A 21,608-nucleotide genomic window follows, 5' to 3' on the forward strand; every position below is an offset into this window, starting at 1 on the left:
ATAGGTTTCTTCCTCCTCCCTCTGCTGTGGTTATTACCCAGAGTCCTGCTAGACAGACTGACCTTCTGAGTGAGCTGAGGCGGAAGAGGGTGCCACTAATTGCATGACCTAATTGTGAGCCTGGGGGCAGCATTGTCATTGGTGGAGTGGGACAGAAATATAGGGATAAGGGAGGAGTGCAAACACATGCTCACTCAATAAAGGTCACATGTGTTCAGCAGAAGGATTTAGACATAAAGTCATCTTTCATTTAAACTTTCTGTCATTAGACATCCAGTGGAGATTCCGAAATAGTTGGGGAAAAAATGGAATGGAAGTATAGGAGAAATTAAAGGTTTATAGTTGTTCTGTATTAATATGAGAAAGTGTTAATTTGATTAGCCTAAGTGGCCACTAATTATCAATAGAACATTACTGTTTAGCAATTTGACTGATAGGTTTATTCAGTGTTTAAAATAAAGGCACACATGTATGTGGAACACAATACTGATACTGATCTAAATCAGTATCAAAATACTCAATACTGATCTAAAAGAAAAATGAGATAAGTAACATGTAAAATGTATTTTGTACGTCAAGCTTACTTTAAAATATTTTTTTAAATAACAAAATTCGAGATAAAATACCAATCTGTGCATTTAAAAGTATGTCACTGGGGTACACCTATTTAGCAGATCCAGTGATACTGCACCTTTCAACCTTCTATTTATGGTATTATAATTGGACCTTACAAACCTGGCTTTATTTTTGAGTGTACATTTACTTTCTTTGTACTATGAGGACCAAAAATGTACATTTCACAATATCCTTTTTTTTCCTGACAGGATAGATTTGAGAAAGGAAAAACACTCCACAAGCAACATTTTCTGAAAGTTACCTTGAATTGTTACATATAGATAGACACACGTACCCACAACACACCTTTTCCAAGTTTCAAATATTTAATATATGTATCGTTTTATTACATTCCAACAAATGGAAAGAAGGAAGTTTATTAACTTTATTAACCATACCATTGGAACTTTATTGTTGCTCTGGTGAGTTTCAGTGTGGTTTCTGCCACTTTAGATAGGAATACACTGAGGTAATGGGCTGAGGATGATGAGGGGTGACAGTGAGAAGGTCAGAACATTTTGTTTGGTTGACTAACTAGCACACACACCCGAGAGTGTATCCTGGAGCCTGATGGAGAGCCAAAACACAACACATATACACACACACACACACTGTACTGTACATCGAGGCAAAATAACTACAACAGAAGATGAGGAAAGCAAAAAGAAACAATAGGAACTTGGTAAATAAGCAGATATGCATGCACACACACACACACACCAAATTTACAGAATGTATACCCAGTGCAATAAAGGTGAAGCATCATATTATAGCTGTCACATTATCACCAACACACACATAACTCCCATAAAAGCAAAGACTATAAAAAAGCAACAGTTTACTGGAGACACACGGAAGCAAAAAGACAGGTGCATGTCTTAACCCACTCCTTTTTATTCCCTTCTCCTTATTTGTTTGCTTAAACAAATGAGGTTAAAATCATTAACAGGACATTAAGATTTATCATGGTATTACATATTCCAGAATGTATATGGAAAACCTAAATATGAAAGTTTAAATGGTTGTTCTAGTAGCTGAAAACATGACAAATGTTCGTTGCGAGTGGTTTTTGAAAGTATTGAATCATGTATATCACCCAAAACCAATTCCGTGCAAATTCAGTTGGAGCAGCCATATAGGAGCTAATTTTTTCTCTAACGTCAAATCAGTCATTATGCGATGTAGATAATCGCTAGAATTTAAATTTGTTCAACACTTATATGCAGGACCTCACAGAAAATAGGTTGGCAATGGGTATTAATCCTTTTACTGTGATGTATAACTAAAAACATAAAATGCAAATGCAAAATCTGGCTTCTGAACTGACAAAAAAGAAGCTCACGCATCAGGAATGTGCCATCAAAACACAAGAAAAGCAGAAGACATATCAATGCACTTAATGACCAAGAAATCAAAAAGCTACACAAGTATAACTTTGTATTTCTTTTGGTATAAATAATGAGGTCTTGTATTTTCACTTTTTAGCTTTATGAATTGCTTCAAGTTTGTCTTCTCTGCCCTCAAAGCTTCAACTTCTTGACATGTATCAGGAGCTCCTGCCTCTGCCTCTTTTTAGGCTGCTTAACGCTGTTTTGTTTCCGGTTTTACCTCCGCTTGTAGAACAGGCACAATACCACATAGTTTCCTGTGAATAAAACAAACAAAACAAACAAAAAATCTTTTAGAATTGAAGCAGTTTTTTCCCCCAGGCAAATTCCTTTTAAATATCATACCACATATCTGAAGCTATTAGAAAACACTTATGGACATCAAGACCATGAAAAAAAGCACTGGTGCACATCCCCTAAGTGAAACTAATTGAAGAGATGACATGCTGGAGGAATACCTGCAGGTGAGAAGAAGTGCAGCAGTAAAAGTAATACAGGAAGATGAAGTAAAATAAAGTCTCCTGGCTTATCTGGTCCACCTTTGACAGCCATTTGATGTCTATTTAGTTTACCCAGCATGTGCTAAATTGAGACTAGCTTGTAAACACTAAGAATCCATATAAATGCCAGATGGAAATTTGATGGAGCCAGATAGAAGACTGTGCGAGAATTACCTTACATTAGCATGTGTTTTACCAGATTAGATATCCAGATATATATTACATTTAATGCAATGATCAGAAAAACCTAAGGTCTAAATAAATCCAATGCGTATTGTATAACAAAGGCTTTATGGGAAACTGTACCAACCTGTTCCCTTAACCAAACAAATCATAAATAGTAAAAAACAAAAACAAAACAGATCCACATTTCAAACAGACCACAAAAATAAAACACCCACTCAAGCATATACTCACATCCCATCAACGGAGGTCTTGACGATGTAGTCACACACTTTGCTGCGTTTCTCAGCTCCTATTTTGAGATTGTCTACTTGCTCCTTCAAACTGGCCTTCTTCTGCTGAAACTCAGCTGGTGATGGAAGTCAATGAAGACACAAAGGTGTAAAACATTTCACTGAATAATCTGTATTTCACACAACAAAAACCCCATAAAAGCATTGCAGTTTCCTTTAGAACACCGTTTCCTATCAGACACTGAAACTTTGGGGTGCTTTAACCCAACATGGCCACATGGAGTCAGTGTTCAACTATCCACAATGTCTGTGATCCTTTTGAGTTTCAGGTTAATCTAGGATTATTATTGATTTGGTAAACTTGCATATGTTTTTCTATTGTCTTTGGGCAACCTGGCTTTGGGTTACTGGCCTTCTTCACCGGCCATCATCACACTGGATTGAAAAGAAACTGTTCTAGCAAAAGTACTCCTAAATTAACTCTCTAAATATATTACTTACCCTCCATTTTGTTTTTCTCTGCTTCTAGAGCACCGATTGTAGTCTTGATCTCATTCTGGAATGAAAAGTAAAACAGATTTTGGAAAATGGTGACAAAAATCTATACCACAAGTGTCTGTCTCTGTCCTCCCCAGTATACTCCCCACACTCGGAAAAAAACAAAACACGGTACTAATCTATACCTTTCCTTGTCACTGGGGTGGTACTCTTCTCTTTTCTTCCTTCAGTGCGTATTTTCCAAACTGAAATGTTAACTTTTAGGCTAAAGCTTTAAAGATTAAAGGTAAACTATATGCACCTCTCGAGGTAAAAGATGCATACTAAAAGCACAAAAGGTGTACACTTGAGGTCACCACTCCAGTGACAAGGAATGAATGCATTCTGAATTTTATTGATTGCTTTACCTCTTGCTGAACAATTTCTTTTTAATGGAAACCCCCAACGACATTGCTCTCCAATGACTGCACATCCAGCAAGAGATGAACCCCTAGTACTGCTGTACTATAGAAGCCACAAGAAAACTAAACATAATGTAAATGTTTTCCCCTGCTAGTTTTGCTGCTCTATCTTTGACTCCCCCAAAACCCAGATCCATCCCCTTCCTCACCATCTCATCGTTGCATTTGTTCATCTCAGCTTTTTTCACAACTGCAGCCTCCTGAGCCGTTTTGAGTGCTGTTGTAAGGTCAGCAATCTGTTTCTTGGTTCGTTCCAGCCTAATGTTGGCCTCAGCAATATTGGTCTTGACCTCCTTCAGCATGTCACTGGATACCTTGTGCTTAACGCTCTCGAAATAGGAGGTCTTGTTCAGTTGGAGCACCACGTTCCTCCTTGAGAGAACGAAGCCCACTAGGCCCAGCATGGCCATCACCGCTACGCCTAGCCCCACAGACAGGTACCTCATGATGAACCTCAAGAGGAAAATGCAAGAGCAAGAAAGGTGAATGGAAATCCGTTTGTAATAGTGAGCGCGCGCTGGTACGACCGGCTGTTTAACCTACCTCGCCCACAAAACAGGAACTGCGGAATCAGGCTCGTTGAGTTTCTTCTGTTTAAGAACGCTTTAAGTTAAGTGAAACCACAACGCGTGATTTTTAAGACCCCGTTTCTTCTCCGCCACTGGGCTGGTTTTCAGTAAATAACTCCTTTCCACCCGGAGCCTCAGACGCGTAAAAGCCACGCAAGTGCGCGAGAAGCAGAAGAGACAAAAACCGCACCTGCCGCACCAGACCCCGCCTTTTTCTAGCATAGGTACATAGACGGTGTCTGTTTCCTAAAGAAAACAGTCTACTACACCACACAATGACCTGTCCAGATAGTCGCCACTCTTTAAGCCTGGAATAATATCAAATCATCTATTTGAGAGATAAATTAAAATCAGCCACATTTGAGTCGTATTTCACCGAAACCTGGGTCATTTTAAAACTCGAATAACAGGTCTGAGCTCCTGGTGTGGTGCTGGATGGTTTTGACACCATCTTTTCAGATATATTGGAACATCAGGTAAATTTGGACAGTTTAACTGGCCAGAATTTATATGTTGGTCTGATGAGTCGAAATTTGTGTCACTAAGTTGTTGCATTGAAACAGCTTGATATATATATATATATATATATATATATATATATATATATATATATATATATATATATATATATATATATATATAAATATAATTGACTGATACTAAGTACATACAAAGCCAATCTCAGGGGTATGCACAGTTGGGAATTCAGTTACATGTTACAGAATTGTGAAAATAACATAGTGAGACAGTTCTGAGGGCTTTGGAGTTGCTGGAGGAAATGAGAATGTCCAGGTAGGATTTAAGATCCTTACAGAAACAAACAAACAAACAAACAAAAAAAAGCATAAGGTTAGTTCTGGTTAGACTGGGAAATAGAGAATGTTTCTTAGGCATACTGCTTTTTAAAAATATTTTTAACTTAGTATATTGTGTTTATTGAATTTTTATGTTTATTATTTTGAATTCTGTGTTACGCTGCTACAGCAATAAATAAATTGGAAAATGTTACCTTTGCTTTAATGGGATTTTTATTTTTGAAAGATTGTTTATTAAAAATACTGAAGATTTTTATGAAGAATTTTTTTCTTTAGTCCTGTTACTGAATATTTTTTTGATGACACAAATAAGTAGGCTACAGTTAAATAAAATGTTAAAAGTGTCACTCAGACAATGTAATTATGTGTCCCAAACATGCCATTAAAATGGTTTTGACAAAAGGGTAAGCCATGTTTCAATCGAAACATTTTTGTTCACATGTTAGACAGTCAATTCCTTGAGGATTTCAGAAATGTTTTGGGATATTTGTTTTTATTAATGGCAAAAAGCATTAATAGACAATTCAAAACATGTCCCAATATGTCTGAATTCACCCTGTATACTGTAATGCAGTATCTATAAGCATTTTTCTAACTCTCTACACGTGTGATCATAAGAAATCAGGACCATGGGATCATAATCTTTAAAAAAGCAACATTTTATTGTCTTGTTTTGAACCAAAACATGGGACATTTGAAAATCCAGCATTGGAAAAGGCAACCTGAATTTTAATTACATTTGAGCAACTAATAGGTGAATGCATGAGAGTTTTATGAGAGGCCAAAGGCCAGTACTTTCGAAATAGAAAGTGTTGTTATGGCAGATACACACACAGTTTGCCTACTCAGTTTAACTAACAGGATCCGGGTTCCACTTACACTGTAAATGTAAGTTTACTTTGATTAAACCTGTTCTTGTAGTATGTGTATGGAGTTGTCTCTTACTAACAGTGTTCTGTCAGGTGAAATGCATGTAAATAAAGACTGTTGTATTTGGCTTCAAAATCACTCTGTCACTGTTGTCACACCTAAGTATCTAGTTGAACAGGTAAACCCGGATACCTGATGGAGGGTGGAGTGAGGGAGGGAAATGCGATCAAAGCCGGCAACTGACAGTGCTACTGTCTACAGAGAACACTGTAAGTCTACACTGTACAGTCTACAGAAAAGGAGAAACTGAGAGACACTGAGAGAGTGGGGAAAGATCATCCAGTGAACTGCAGTCCTACATCTCCTCACCTCCATCTCAGGTTCTGTGCCTCACACAAGCAGGATGAAGAGTGTCTGGACATTGGTTCTTTTGGCAGTGTGTGCAGTGATGGTTGTGGCCTTTCACACTATAAAGCAGGAAATGAACATTCACAGGATGAGAAATCTAATTGTTTTAAACACTGAAGAAGTGAAGACAATGGAGAATGAAATCATGAGTTCCAAACTGGCAATGCAGAAACTGAGCAGCCAGCTGGCTCCATTGGATGAACAGAAAAAGCAACTGATAAAGAGCATGGAAGAGCAGATGAGAGAGAAAGAAAACTCTGAGAAAAGTCTGAACACCTGCCAAATGGAAAAGGTAAAGAAAATGACAGAAATTCATAGTAATTATTTATGTTGTAAGTTATAGCTGATTTATATAGTTCTAGATAGAGTTGTTTAGTTCAGGTTGTTTGGCTTGACTATGAAGAATTTTTTATATTTCTTTATCACAGTTTATTTACAAGATTATGTTTGGTAATATAGCATAAATCAGTGCTTCAGGTTTTAGTCTACCAGTTTCTGTGGTATATACTGGGAACAACCACAAGAGCTTTTTCAATATGGGTCTGGAATTAACTGTATCTAGATTCAAATTTCAGTGTGTTTAAAAAGATGGTATACCTGTATTTTTGCTTCTAGATGACTTGATAAAAAAATTCAATGTCTGTTTATTATTATTATTGTAATCTTAGACTATCCAATGAATGTAAGGTTTTCCCCATACTGAAGATTTTTCAGACTTTATTTTTCAAAGAGCCGAAATGTAAAATGTCCATACTAAAGACTGTTTTAGTATCTTAATACTAAAATGAACAATGAACAATACTTCAGAAGTGCTAGTCAATTATTGACATGTATTAGCCTACTGCCTGCTTTAAAATTTCTTTAACCTGACAGCTTTAACTAACAAGGGCACACACATTCTTTTTATTTTGGAGACTCGTGTAATGTGCATACAGGGAAGTACATTTGCATGCTTGCTGAAGTCTAAACATTTACACTCTGTGTCACAGTGTATGCACACAAGTTTTCACAGTGTTACTCAACCTCCTGCTCACACCATTGTCCCATGTGAAATAAATACTGTGCTGAAAGAAAACACCACAGTATGTTGAGCCACTTTATAGATGTCAATAGGGAAGTGTTGGAGATTAGGTGGAGTCACTGCAATGTAGAGCTCAAAAGTAGGCTTACTCAAAAGATGCATGAGGCAATATTGATTTTCACACCATAAAGGAACAAGCTGGTGGACTTTTCCTCAGCATACCTAAACTTGGACTTTGACTTTATGGGTCTTAATTCAGATATGCAGTCCCCTCTGAAAGTATTGGAACGGCAAGGCCAATCTGCAAAACAAACAATAACTGTAAGGAGCTGTAATACAAGCCTAGAAAAGAATCACAAAAGAAGAATGAAACAGTTTGGTGATGTCAGTGGGTCGCCAGCTTGATGCAGTTATTGCAAGCAAAGGATATGCAACCACATATTAAGTGTTATTTACTTTATTTACTTTATTATTTACGTTATTTTATTTACTTCCTTGCTTACCTAAAATTTCGGTGGGCACCAAAGGTGCCATGTTGTAAGTTGTTTAATGCATCTAGATGTAAATATCAGTAAATGAAAGATGATATGCTGATCTACTCTTATATTCATCTTTTGATCTCAAACCCAAATGTCTTCAGTGTATAGCAAAATACAAAAGAATTTGCTGTGCCATTCCAATACTTTTGGAAGGGACAGTATGTGAAGCTCCTTTGTCATGTGAAAAGTGCTAGGACATACACCAATCAGCCATGACATTAAAACCACCTGCGTAATATTGTGTAGGTCCCCCTTGTGCTGCCAAAACAGCTCTGCCCTATCATGACATGGACTCCACAAGACCTCTGAAGGTGTGCTGTGGTATCTGGCGCCAAGACATTAGCAACAGTTCTTTTAATTCTGTAAGTTGTGTGGTGGGAACACACACCTGCGATGCACTGTGTGTTCTGTGGGATAAGAGCAGACGGGCTAGCTTTTGGTTCTCACGTGCATCAACGAGTCTTGGGCATCTATGACACTGTTCACCGGTTGTCCTTCCTTGGTCCACTCTTGGTAGGTACTAACCACTGCATACCGGGAACACCCCGCAAGACCTGCTGTTTTGGAGATGCGTTGACTGAGTCATCTAGCCATCACAATTTGTCCCTTGTCAAAGGCACTAAGATCCTTAGACTTGCCCATTTTTCCTGCTTCCAACAAATCAACTTTGAGAACTGACTGTTCACTTGCTGCCTAATATATATACCCCCCCCCCCCCCCCCCCCCCCCCCGACACATGCCAGTGTAACAAGATAATCAATGCTATTCACTTCACCTGTCAGTGGTTTTAATGTTATGGCTTAATGTGATCGGCGTATATCTGAACAGTTTTTGGGGTCGTTTATTTCAACACAGAATGCTCGAAATTCCACATTACTATCTGGGAATAATTGAATGTGTCTGAATGCCCAAACAGTGATTTGAATGAACCATAGACCTTGTGAGTCTGTTAGAACACCTTTATTATAGACAAGATAACTAATTACCTCCTTATCCCCTTTTCATCTCTCTTGTCTCTTTAGTCAGAATTCGAGCAGCAGAAATCAGAAAAGGATTCAGCAATCAATATGCTAAAGGGTAAGATACAGTTTATTTCTTAGTCAATTGTATACGGTGATGTGATTAAGTATTTGGAAAAAAAATACTTATTTGATGAATTAGAAATACAATGAACCTTTTTACCTGCTCTCTCTATTTATGTAGCAAATCAGGATGGTGAGACAGAGAAAGTGCAGGAGGAGATTCAGCTTTTGCAGAAACAGATTCTGGAGAGAGATACAAAGATCTGTTTATATGTGGATACAGCACGAGAAGAGGGAAGGTAAGATCTGTGTAACTGAGTACCATGGAGCCGATCAGTTATCTTTTACCTTTTTACTTTAATTATAACTTATCTATATATTTTCTGAATTATTTTAAAAACTGTCACCAATCTAGATGAACAAATACCCAGTTTATTTTTAATGCAATGGTAATTAAATAATAATTATGATGCTGTCTTTAGAAGTATGGTGTATTATAAATCAAATTCTTGTGTCTATCAAATATTATTTCAAAGATATGCAGTATATGTGGTGATCTTTTGCTTTTTCTGTACAGGGCATTGTGTCAGGACAAAATGGCTGCCAGTAACTAAGGATAAAAAGGAAAACCAGGAAAACTTTCTATTTTATTTAGATTTTTTTAATCTTCGAAAGCTTACAAATGTTTGATCTGTCACTGGTATTGCTAGTGGATTACGTTTGCATTCAGGATTACTTTGTGGACTACTCCTGTGTGCTTTAGTGTGGATTATAGTTTCCAAGTTGTATACCTAGAGGTTCCCATTGTTAACTGCCTGGTTAAATGCACTGTTGAATTGTTGAATTGTTGAATTGTTGTACGTACAATAAAATTAAGACTAATTAAGATAGCTCATTTCACAATTGTAATTAATGAAGCTAATAAAGACCAAGTCATTCCAGATTATGATATTCCAGTTACTGCTTATTTACACACAGACACACCCACAATTATCCATAAATTACCACATTTCTTAACACTTTGGGGCAATACAGAGTATCCTGGCATGTTTCTGGCCGGTGGGATGAATGTAGCTCTGTACCTAAATACGTTGTAGATTCAGTAGTGCCAGTTATACGTCTAATAAATCGAATGTTAAAATCATTAAAAACAAATGTTTGCTAATCAAAGAACAAGGTGATTGTTAAAAACGAGAGTTTGTAAGTAGGATAAATTCTATTAAAGTAATCTAAAAGTTTTATACACTTTTCCCCAAACCCGTCTACACATGCAATTCAGTTAACGCCACATTGTCCTCCTGCACTGTCAAACAAGTTTCACCAGAAATGTTTCTTTAGTAATCACAGTCTTCTTCAACCTATTTAAATCTATACACAGTTAAAGGGCATGATTGTTGACAACAGATCTAAAATACTGTAGGGCTAAAATATTAATGGTTTATTACTTAGCCCACTGCTCATATGAACAAAGATGGAAATGGGTGCCGAAGGTTGAATGTGTGTTTTAATTTATGATTTAAATATCTACCTCAGTGCTCTGATTATATTTAGTCTCAAACAGTTTTGTGCTAAGATTTCATCTTAAAGAGACTTTCCTACGACAGAGGCTTTTATATAGCCTATAATAAACAATTATTTGTTTTAGCTCAGAGGTTTATATTGATGTGCAAGCCTAGGCCTTTAGTATTTACTTGTCAGAGGTTGATTTTAACATGTCTAACAAGGCAACTTTAGCTTATGAAACTATCTTTCAGTGGGTGCAGTGGTGGCTTGGTGTTTAAGGCTCTGGGTTACTGATTGGAAGGTCGGGGGTTCAAGCCCCAGCACTGCCAAACTGCCACTGTTGGGCCCTTGAGCAAGACCCTTAACCCTCTCTGCTCCAAGGGCGCTGTGTCATAGCTGACTCTGTGCTCTGACCCCAGCTTCCTAACATCCTGGGGTTACAGAGAAAGGAATTTCACTGTGCTTTATATATGTCATCAATAAAGACTCATTATCATTATTTCTAATAACTATAGCTGCAGTCATGCACTTTTTCTTACGAAAGAACCGCTGAATATTTAAAGATAGCAATAACAAAGAACAGAGTAGAATAGAAACAAATGTAACTTAGAGATTTGTTGATTTGTGTTGTGGACATAGGATGCGTTATGATAATAGCATTAATGGCACAAAATGCAGCCTCTGATGTTATAAGCCTTTTCCTTGATGTTACCAGCCAACCGTGGGTCCTCCCAAGTATATCCTCTTATACCCCTGAACCTCTTTGAAATGTATAGTGACAAAGATATCAAATGGGAATGAACCAATGTGTTTGATGTCAGGATGGAACCCAGCTGCTTAGGAACTATATGTTAATTACATTCATTAACATTTACATTTATTCATTTAGTTGACACTTTTATACAAAGCGACTTACAATTGAGGAAATAAAGCGAAAAAAAAGCAAAGCGATATATCAAGCAGAGAGCAATACAAGTAGTGGTACAATACAAGATTTATAATTTAGTTCTAGAGAAGCAAAGTGTGCAAAGTAGCGGTATAAGTGCCAGAGTAGGGTTTAATTTTTTTAAAAATTATTATTTTAAAAAAATAATAATGTGGGGGTTGGCATTTTATGGGTTAGTTACATGCTCACGGAAGAGGTGGGTCTTTACCTGTTTTTTAAGGATAGTGACAGATTCTGAGGTCCAGATTGAGGTTGGAATTTCATTCCACCACAGAGGAACAGTTAGTGTGAAGGTTCTGGAAAGGGACCTTGAGCCACGCTGAGTAAGCACTACTAAGCGTCGGTCATTAATTGATCGCAGATTGCGTGAGGGAAATTAAGCCTCAAGAAAAGTGTTGAGGAAGGGCAGTGCTGTTCCAGACAAGATCTCTCTCTCCCTCCATATATATATATATATATATATATATATATATATATATATATATATATATATATAGTAAATTAAATTGTATCAAAGAAGTAGTGCTATAATAAAATAAGATCTTTATTATATATGTTGTGTTTTTAGCACTACTGCAGGTAAAATTCTCGAGCTTGTGCATTTATATTTGTTTGCCTCCATTATTTAACAAAATCTAAGTGAAGACTAAGTGAACGGCAGTTAATAAATAAAATTAGTGGCAGCATGGGAAAATGTTTGCAGCTTTGTCCATTTATTTAAATTTAGATACTTATTTTCTCATTGACGGTCCATAATATAAAACACCAGTTTTGGCTTTATAAAATAAAATTCACCTAATGAAAATAGTTGCAACTAACATTATGTTCAATCAATTTTCATCAACATTTGCTTTCTTACAGACACCTATACATTTATGCATCTTACATTTATTAAGTAATAATTATAACATTAAGAGGGCAGCAGGATGGTGCGGGGAGTAGCATTGTTGCCTCACAGCTCCAAGGTCCTGTGTTTAATCCTGAGCTCAGGTTTCTAACTGGCTGTGGAACACTCTACATTACCTCTCGGGGTGAATGAGTGTATGTGTGCACTAGGGATGTGGCTGAATACAAATACATAATGTATCCTAACCTTGTACAAATAGGTTAGAGGAATAGGTGGTGCATTTGTTTTTTTTTTAAAAAACCTGTCAGACAAATTTACAGTGCATCCGGTTGAGACTAGAGGTGTACACTGTGACAAAACAAAATGTCACACAATTGGGAGGTTTTTATTTTTATGCAGGTGAGTGGTCCGATATGACACTTGCAGGACAGACGCAGACCATGACCTGGCTCCCCCTGCAACCTTATGCAGGATAAACAGTATTATAAGAAGGATGACTGGAATAATAATAATAATAATAATAATAATAATAATAATAATAATAATAATAATAACAATATATCAAAGTAGAGATCACAGGATAATCTTTTTTTAATGCACACAGGAAAATTAACAGTGGCATGCACACTTAAACTTAAACACTTAAACATTAAACACAATAATTATTCAAAATTTCCAATCAAACAATAGGAGAAATTATATATCAGTATTTTTTTTCAAATGAGGTAAATGGTGTGCTTATTTTGTTTCTTTCCTTGCATTGTATGAAATCTATGTCATGTTTACATGAACATTTCCAGCTAAGTAGAAAGACAAGAAAAGCAGTTATTGCCTAATTTATTCTGGATGTGTCAGTAAGGAGCGATGTTACGTACAAGTGAAGAGGCTAGACGCGCGTGTCCCATTCAGTGTGTATTCCCACCTCACACCAGTGTTCCCAGAATAGACTCCAGATCCACTGTAATAAAGCAGTTACTGAAAGTAAGCTGTTTTACTTCTAACATAGCTTTATAAACAAGAGTGCATTTCAAAATGAACTTAATTATTTATTTTAATTTAACTTGGTGGATTTAAGTAAGTGCAACAAAGAATATCTTAATTAATTCAAATGTTATGAGTTAGATTTATTCAATACAATACATTTTTAAACTTAAATGGTTGAGGGCAATCAGTTTTGAGTTTTGAGTAAACTTAACTCATCAAGTTTTACAGTGAAATTATTTGGAAACAGATTTAAACAATTATCTTGTTCTTGTTAATCGTTGTCAGTCCCCAGAAACTCTGCTGTTCCCTTTAACAATGTTTCCCCAGGGTATAAATATTTTTACTGATAAGCTGTACGCATTCCATTTTCATTGTTTACCATACGAAAAACCAATGAATTTTCAACAAAAAAGACAGATGATGATTGACATGTAAAATGAATAAATAAAAACAGCAATAAAGCTGTTAAAATACCATTAAGCACAATTATTACTATATAACAAAAAAGTTTCACATGTCAAAAAAAGTTGGAAATTTGCCAGGAATTGTACACACACTCACACAGCAAGGAGGATGGTGAAGAGAAAACTTTTATTTCACAGTTTTAGAACTCCCACTTTAGCTCATTTTTGTTGTCAAGTTTCACAATTAACTGTTAACAAGTGTTCAAGAGGCCTTTCTTGCCCTAGCAACAGTTAACGGTGCATCTCACAAAATTCAGCACCTGAACATCACAATTTGTGATTTGAACCATAATTGCCATTGTACTGTATGCTGTGGTCAGATTAGACCAACACCAAACTTTTTGGTCAGACACTATCAGCATATTTTGTGATGTGTGTTCTGCCTTGAGAACTTGACCAAGATCCCTCTACAAGTGCTGATAATTTTGTAGTAAATATTGCACTAGTTAAAGACATTTGTGACATGTTTAAATAAAACTATACAATGCCTCTGTAGGTTTGATCTCAAAACATCTTTCAGACTTGGATAAGATGGCAGAGACAAATCTAAATAAAAACAGATAATCAAACATAAAACAGGTTAAGACAAACTGTTTCAAATTCAAAATGTTTGGCAAAAATCATAGTATAATAATCAAGCAAAGTTCAAAAACCAAGAAAGTTATCCAGAACACACATTGTGTTGGTACAAAGACAAAATCCAAAGTGCAACAACCAGAGGAAACAGATCAAAAGCCATTGACGATTGATACAGGCAAAAAAAAGAGCCTTCTCCATGGTTTCATTTTTTTACATTTAAATTTCTACTAATTTTCATGATGTCAATAAATCTGGGACACACTCTATATCTATAGTACACACAGAGTTGTTGTGTACATGTCAAGCAGTATCTGATATTCATACACCTCAACACACACTTTTGTATTTTATTGTCTTTTAAGCATTTTCTACTTCTCTGCATTTTCCTATATTGTCAGAGCCATTACTGTACATATGGAAATAATCCCTTGTTGTTTTAGTCTGACAGTAAAGGAGTTGACCAGTACTAATGCACTTGTCCAAACACAATAACACAAAACAATGGACTAGCAATGACAGATTAATTAAAATCTCCATAGCAGTGAGCATGTGAATGTGTCCAATTTAAACAGCAATGGTAGTCAAAACAGTCCCTTGTTTGTGCTGCTTATAGCCATGTCCCGAGTCTGTCCTTTCTAACAGACTGGAACAACACAAGAGATTTTTCATATAAATGGGATACTTTTCAGATTACAGCTCAGATTAAAGAAGTGGCAGGGATTTCCCCACAATTTTCCACACAATTGCTCCAGTGAGTAAGCTCAATGCCAACCTACACCTTTCAGTTTCCCCAGTTATTTTTTCACATGGTGGATAATTAGGCTGTGGGAGGAGACTAGAGTAGATAAGTAGATTCCCAGTCCCACTGTTGATGTGTCTTGCAGGCTACCAAACTAACTTTATTTCTTATATCTTTGAGCTATATTATATGGCCAAAGGTTTGTATCGCACCAATCACACTCATATGTGCTTCTTGAACATCCCATTCCAGATTTAGTCCCGACTTTGCTGTTATAATAACCTCCACTCTTCTGGGAAGTCCTAGAAGAGTGGGCTTGTGAGTGTGGAGCGTGGGGCATGTTGGAGTGTGGCTGTGGGGATTTGCCCATTCAGCCACAAGATTATTGGTGAGGTCAGGCACTGGTGTCAGGTGACAAGGTCTGGTAAAGAGTCACCATCTCAGTCCAGCCCAAAGGCGTTTAGTGGGGTTGAGGTCAGCGCTCTGTGCAGGTCACTTCAGACCAGCTTTGGCAAACCATGTCCTCATGTAGCTCGCTTTGTGTACAGAGGCATTGTCATGCTGGAACAGTTCCAGTGAAGGAAACTTAAATGCTATAGCATACAAAGACATTCTAGACAATTGTGTGTTTCCAAATTTGTATCAGCAGTTTGAAGATGGCCCATATATAGGTGTTATGGTCAGGTGCCCACATACTTTTGGCCATATAGTGTGTATATAGCCTGATGTCATGCTGCATCATATATTTACATCAAACATTGTCAGTCACCTCTGAGGACCTGACTAAACTGCCCTGTTACCCCACAACAACTGCCAAGTTTAAGTTGGCAGAGTGAGTTAGAGTAGTAGTAGTAATAATAATAATGGTTAACTATTTATAGGTGCATCTAAAAATATTAATTTCATGGAAAAGTACATTTTTTTCTGTAAAAAAAAAGTACTTTTCCCGTATTTTGATGTCTTTAAGACTTGTGAGAACAATGTGAAAATTTGCAAGAATCTTCTACTTTGATGTTCAAAATCACAAATCTAGGACACAGGTGCAATTCATCTGCATATTCACCAACTTCCAATGATGAGTGAAAAGAAATAATGGAGAAATGTACCATTCATGCAGCAGAGTGCCAAAGATAATATTCCCCAAAAATAATATTCTTCTATCAGTAGGTAAAGTTTGTTTTTTGAGTAATTCTCTGGCAGTACAACAGGACACTTGATACACCTAGTTACATGCAGAAATCTTTGTCATAGTAAGATGGTTTAATCCTTGGATGTATAGGCCCAATTACCAACATATAATTTTGTAGCTCTTGTTTTGTTGGTTACAAGTGATTTAATGACCTGATACAACACACCTTAACCTTCAACTGTTCCGATATATAAATGAGATCATGTAAGTTGCTCTGGATAAGAACATCTGCCAAAATCCATAGATCTAAATGCCAAACTTACTGCATGTATAATAATGCTGTACATATTTAAAATGAACTTGTTTCAGTTAAAAAACTCAACAAATGTTGTTTAACACATCTAGATAAGTATCAAGAAAAGAAAGTTGAAATTCTCATCTACAGTATCATCTTATATCCATCTTTTGATCTCAAACGTTTTCAATGAAAGGTAAAAAAAATTAATTGGACTTGCCGTTCCAATACATTCAGTGGGGACTGTATACCCATGTAAAGGTTTATATTTGAATGTGTTTTGCATTTTACATTAGCCTGTTCAATTTTTTTTCTTTCTCACAATGTACGTGTTGTTTGTGCTTATTAACAGATTAGGTTTGATTCACTTGTCATATATTTTAACTGACAAGGGATAATCCCATGAAATGCATTTATGAACGTAAAATCCATTGTGTAACTAAAACAGAAACAAAATTTTTTTTTGTCTTAGGCTTTATCTGAAAATTATCATTATGTGAAAGATGTACTGGAAATATAGTGAAAATAAGGACGTGATAGGTATGTTAGTATGTGAGGTGGATCAGGAAGGTTTGTTGAGTATAGTGTGTAGGTTATATCTGGTGTTGGGTAAATTACTCAAAAAAAGTAATCCACTACAGATTACTAATTACTATGTTAAAACTGTAATCTGATTACATTACTGATTACTGCATGTAAAAAGTCAGATTACTAATTACTTTACTTTCACGTTACTTTCAAAACCTACCAAACCTACAATAATACACTACAAAGTAAAACTTGGAGTTCTTTCAGCGATTTTAGCGCAATGTATGACATGATCAGAAAAAGTGTGTAGGACTACCAGAACAATAAATTCTAAAACTTTTCTAATTAGGCTAGTTTGGTGTCACTAGCCATGGGGAGGCACAACCAAGTTATGGGTTAGCTGCTACAGTGCCATGCAAATGATCTTTCCTTATGATTTGCTCATATCACGTTCATGTAAACTGGAACTCGTATAAACATTTGCACAACTTGTTTTCCTGCTCAGCATCAGAGGATGTTACTGTTTCAGTTTCAACCCCTTTACTGGTTAAAAAAACCCCCACACAAATAAATAAATAAATAAATAAAATTGGTGTATATCCATTTGTCCTCACACTGACTATGAGCTAGCGTTTGGCAGAACTGAAAGACTGTCAGCCAATAAGACACAAGTATTTCCATGTATTTTCCTGTAAACCTCTCTAATTGGTCTCGCCTCTGTTCACTGAAGGTATAAAATTACAGTCTTTCTTTACTGATGTTCAGTTATGTAGTGACAAACCTCTCCAAGTGGAGAATTATTCAGTGCTAAAGAAAAAATCTTCTGGGCAAAACGTGATTTATTTTAAAAATGCATTTTACTTGATATTGTTTTATTAACAATAAATTTGTAACGCAAGTACTCACGTCAATTTTATTGAGATCAGTAACTAATCAAATTGAATACATTTAAAATGTAATCCATTACATTACTGTGTTATCAGAAAAAGTAATCAAAAAAAAATATTACAGTAATGTGTTACACCCAACTCTGGTTATATCCTTAAGTGATAAATGGCCAAACCCTTTTGGCTCAGTTCTTTGGCATAAAGTTGTCTCTCTTCCTCCAGAACTCTGCGTAGTGCCTCCCTACGCACCTTTTGAAATGTGAAAAACAAAGTAGAGTAACAAAAAACAATCAGCATCAAAGTAAATTGTATGTGGGCGATATCTCATTATCTACTCAAACCCCTATGAGAAAGTTTATGTTTCAGCATTAATAGTATTGCATATACAATGCATATAAAAAGTCTACACACCCCTATTAAAATAGCAAAATAAAACCAAGATAATCATGTCAGAATATTTCTTATATTTATTAACCTATACATTAAATTGACAAATAGTAAGAATTGATTTGTGACTGGAAAAAAAGAAAAACAAAAAACGGAAGGCCATTATCAACATGTGGAGAAAAAGGAGTGACCGTGACATTACCAAGAACAGGATGTCTCTGCAAACAATAGCGCTGTTGCTATTTTTGCACATCTACATTTAACAAAGTCCATTCTAATACATAAAAAACACTATTTAATAATGCATTATGTAGGAGCAATTTTTAAAAAAAATCGTTAACGAGAATCATTCATAAAGTGTGTGTGTGTGTGTGGGGTTGGGGGGTTCACGATTTTTTTTTTCTTTTTTGCAATATCACCCATTCCAGACGGAAGCCCTTTCTCGCCAAAAACACCAAGCCCAACTAAATCAACCGAAAACAAGTGACAAAATGTGCTATGGTCTGATGAAACCATCCATCCATCCATCCATCTTCTATACCGCTTATCCTTTTCAGGGTCACAGGGAAACCTGGAGCCTATCCCAGGGAGCATCGGGCACAAGGCGGGGTACACCCTGGACAGGGTGTCAATCCATCATAGGGCACAATCACATACACATTCACACAACCATTCTGATGAAATCAATTCCAAAATATATGTTTGGCACAAGAAAAAGATTACCAAAAGAACAACATCTCAATGGTGGAGCATGGAAGCTCAGTCGTTAAGATATTGGGCTACTGATCGCAAGGCTGTGAGTTCAAACCCCAGCACTGCCAAGCTGCCACTGTTGGGCCCTTGAGTAAGGCCCTTAACCTTCATCTGCTCAAATATATAAATGCAAGTCACTCTGGATAAGGGCGTCTGCCAAAAATGCCGTAAATGTAAAACTAGGGCTTTAATCAGGGTGGAGGGAATCATGAATAGCTCCAAAATACCACTCAATTTTGGCACAAAATCTTAAGGTTTCTGTTAAAACAGTTAAGAGGAACTTCACCTTTCAGCATGACAATGAGCCGAAGCAAAACTTCACCAAAACAAGTTCAAAGTCCAAACCTAAATTCAACTGAAAATCTGTGGGATGACCTGAAGGGGGCTATGCACAGGAGATGCCCAAACAATTTGACAGTTAGAATTCTTTTGCAAGAGAGAATGGCAAAATATCAAAATATTGTCAGGATGTGCCAAACTGATTGACCCTTACTCAAAAAGATTTAATTCTGTGATAAAATCTAAAAGGTACTTCAGCTAAGTATTAGTTTAAGGGTGTGCACACATACAACCAGGCTAATCAACATTTTTTATTTTTCAAACCCCACCAATGGATCTTACTGTTTTTTACTTTAATTTTTAGGTTGCAATCTCACAATAAAGATAGAAATGTTTCCGACAAGATTTATCTCAGTCTCCTTTTGTATATCACAAAAACCTGCCATTTTAACAGGGGTGTGTAGACATTTTATATCCACTGTACAGTGAAAAGAAGATGACCAAATTCTATGACTCCCTCTACCTACCAGAATGAGAGCAACATGACCCAACCTAGCCTCTCTCTGTTGGGCGAGCTTCTCACGCAACAAGGCCTTGGCAAAACCAGATTGGGTGGCTTCTTCAAATTCTAACCTGTGTGTAACAATACTCATCCTTGAAAGAGATAAACCGGTTATATCAGGATCAGTGAATGGCAGCATAGTGAAGATTTTTTTTTTTTTTAAACAAAGGCTAAATCTGTTTTTCGACTTTCTCTGGTTATGTAATTTGATTAGACTTGGAAGAACATCTGAACAAGAGATCTGAGCAGAAAACAAGCAGAAATATATTATTTTACATTGACTATTTTAGCAGGAAGATCTAACATATAAATAGGACAGTAATTAGTGTATGTAGCTAAACTCTTGCTAGGCATTCTCTCTGAAACTGGAAAGAGACCATCATAGAACCTTTGAGAACCAGATATGATACGGGTGCTGAACATTTCCTACCACAGCAGACGTGACAGTGATGTGACATGATAGCATGTGTTCAAATAATTTGGAAACACTAACTCAAAATGTAAAAGTTAGGCCCTTATTGAATAATCAAATGCCAGTTACAGTGTTTCTGAATTTATTTTCGTGTTTTTTTTGTTGAGGTGTTTTCTAATTTGCTTTTGCGGTTTGTTAATGAGTTTTGCACCATAGGCTACAGTCACTACACTAATTCAAGGCTCAGTACACAGACAGAGACACAGACAGAGACACAGACAGAGACACAGACAGAGACACAGACAGAGACACAGACAGAGACAGAGCGCGACAGAGAGCATGACACAGAGAGAGAGAGCGTGACAGAAAGAGAGGGAGAGAGAGAGATAGACACAGAGACAGAGTGAGCGACACAGAGAGAGAGAGACACACACACACAGAGAGAGAGAGAGAGAGAGAGAGAGAGAGAGAGAGAGAGAGAGAGAGCGCAAGCGAGACAGACACAGAGAGAGCGAATGACACACACACACACACAGACACAGAGTGAACGACACAGAGAGAGAGAGAGACACACACACACACAGACAGAGAGAGAGAGAGAGAGAGAGAGAGAGAGAGAGAGAGAGAGAGAGAGATCCAAAGGTAGAAAACAAACCTTTCCAGTTGAGTAAGTCTGACTGTCTTTTTGTCAACTTTCTAGAAACAAGAATGACAAGTGAAACACATTTTCAAAATATTCACTGGTTTTGGTGTGTGACAACCAGTCAGGCAAGCAAAATGTGTGTTAACCATTACCTCTATTTTGTCCTTTTCTCTCTGCGCAAGTATGTTCCTAAAACGCTGTTTGCTTTGACCAGACATTTCAACAATATTTAAGTTCTTATAATACAAAAAAAAACGATAAGTGGACTTATTTTTCAGCAGAACATCCAGCCATCGCTGGCTTCAAATGGTAGTTATGGAAGCCATCAGTCCGGTTGTTAAGGAAACGTGTAGTAGTTCCGGCACGTGATTTCAATTGCACTTGCAGAGTAGTGATTCAGAGTCATCGTTTCAGCTCATATAATAAGAGCCGACTCATTTGGCTGTTTGTTGTTGTTTTTTTTAAAAAAAAATCAAAACCAAAGTTGATGGTGTTTGCAAATCATTACACAGTATTATCTCTAAATTGTTATAATTTTATAATCACGCC

General features: G+C 36.6%; 2 protein-coding genes across 2 annotated transcripts; one reads left to right on the forward strand and one right to left on the reverse strand.

The window, feature by feature from the left end:
- Positions 1-986: 986 nt before the first annotated feature.
- Positions 987-4,654, reverse strand: LOC108268625 (uncharacterized). The gene is made up of 5 exons (XM_017473684.3): positions 4,422-4,654; positions 4,028-4,331; positions 3,421-3,475; positions 2,921-3,035; positions 987-2,260 (listed from the first exon to the last, which is right to left on the reverse strand). Exons 2-5 carry the CDS (start codon positions 4,322-4,324, stop codon positions 2,197-2,199), a joined length of 531 nt encoding a protein of 176 aa, XP_017329173.1. The 5' UTR covers positions 4,325-4,331; positions 4,422-4,654; the 3' UTR covers positions 987-2,196.
- Positions 4,655-6,300: 1,646 nt separating this feature from the next.
- On the forward strand, positions 6,301-10,065 carry si:dkey-87o1.2 (uncharacterized). Its single transcript, XM_017473697.2, has 4 exons — positions 6,301-6,832; positions 9,123-9,177; positions 9,304-9,421; positions 9,700-10,065. The coding sequence occupies exons 1-4, from the start codon at positions 6,536-6,538 to the stop codon at positions 9,734-9,736; spliced, it is 507 nt and encodes a 168-aa protein (XP_017329186.1). The 5' UTR covers positions 6,301-6,535; the 3' UTR covers positions 9,737-10,065.
- Positions 10,066-21,608: the final 11,543 nt, after the last annotated feature.

Source organism: Ictalurus punctatus, chromosome 1 (assembly GCF_001660625.3).
Source record: "Ictalurus punctatus breed USDA103 chromosome 1, Coco_2.0, whole genome shotgun sequence".
In the NCBI taxonomy this organism is placed as follows: Eukaryota; Metazoa; Chordata; class Actinopteri; order Siluriformes; family Ictaluridae; genus Ictalurus; species Ictalurus punctatus.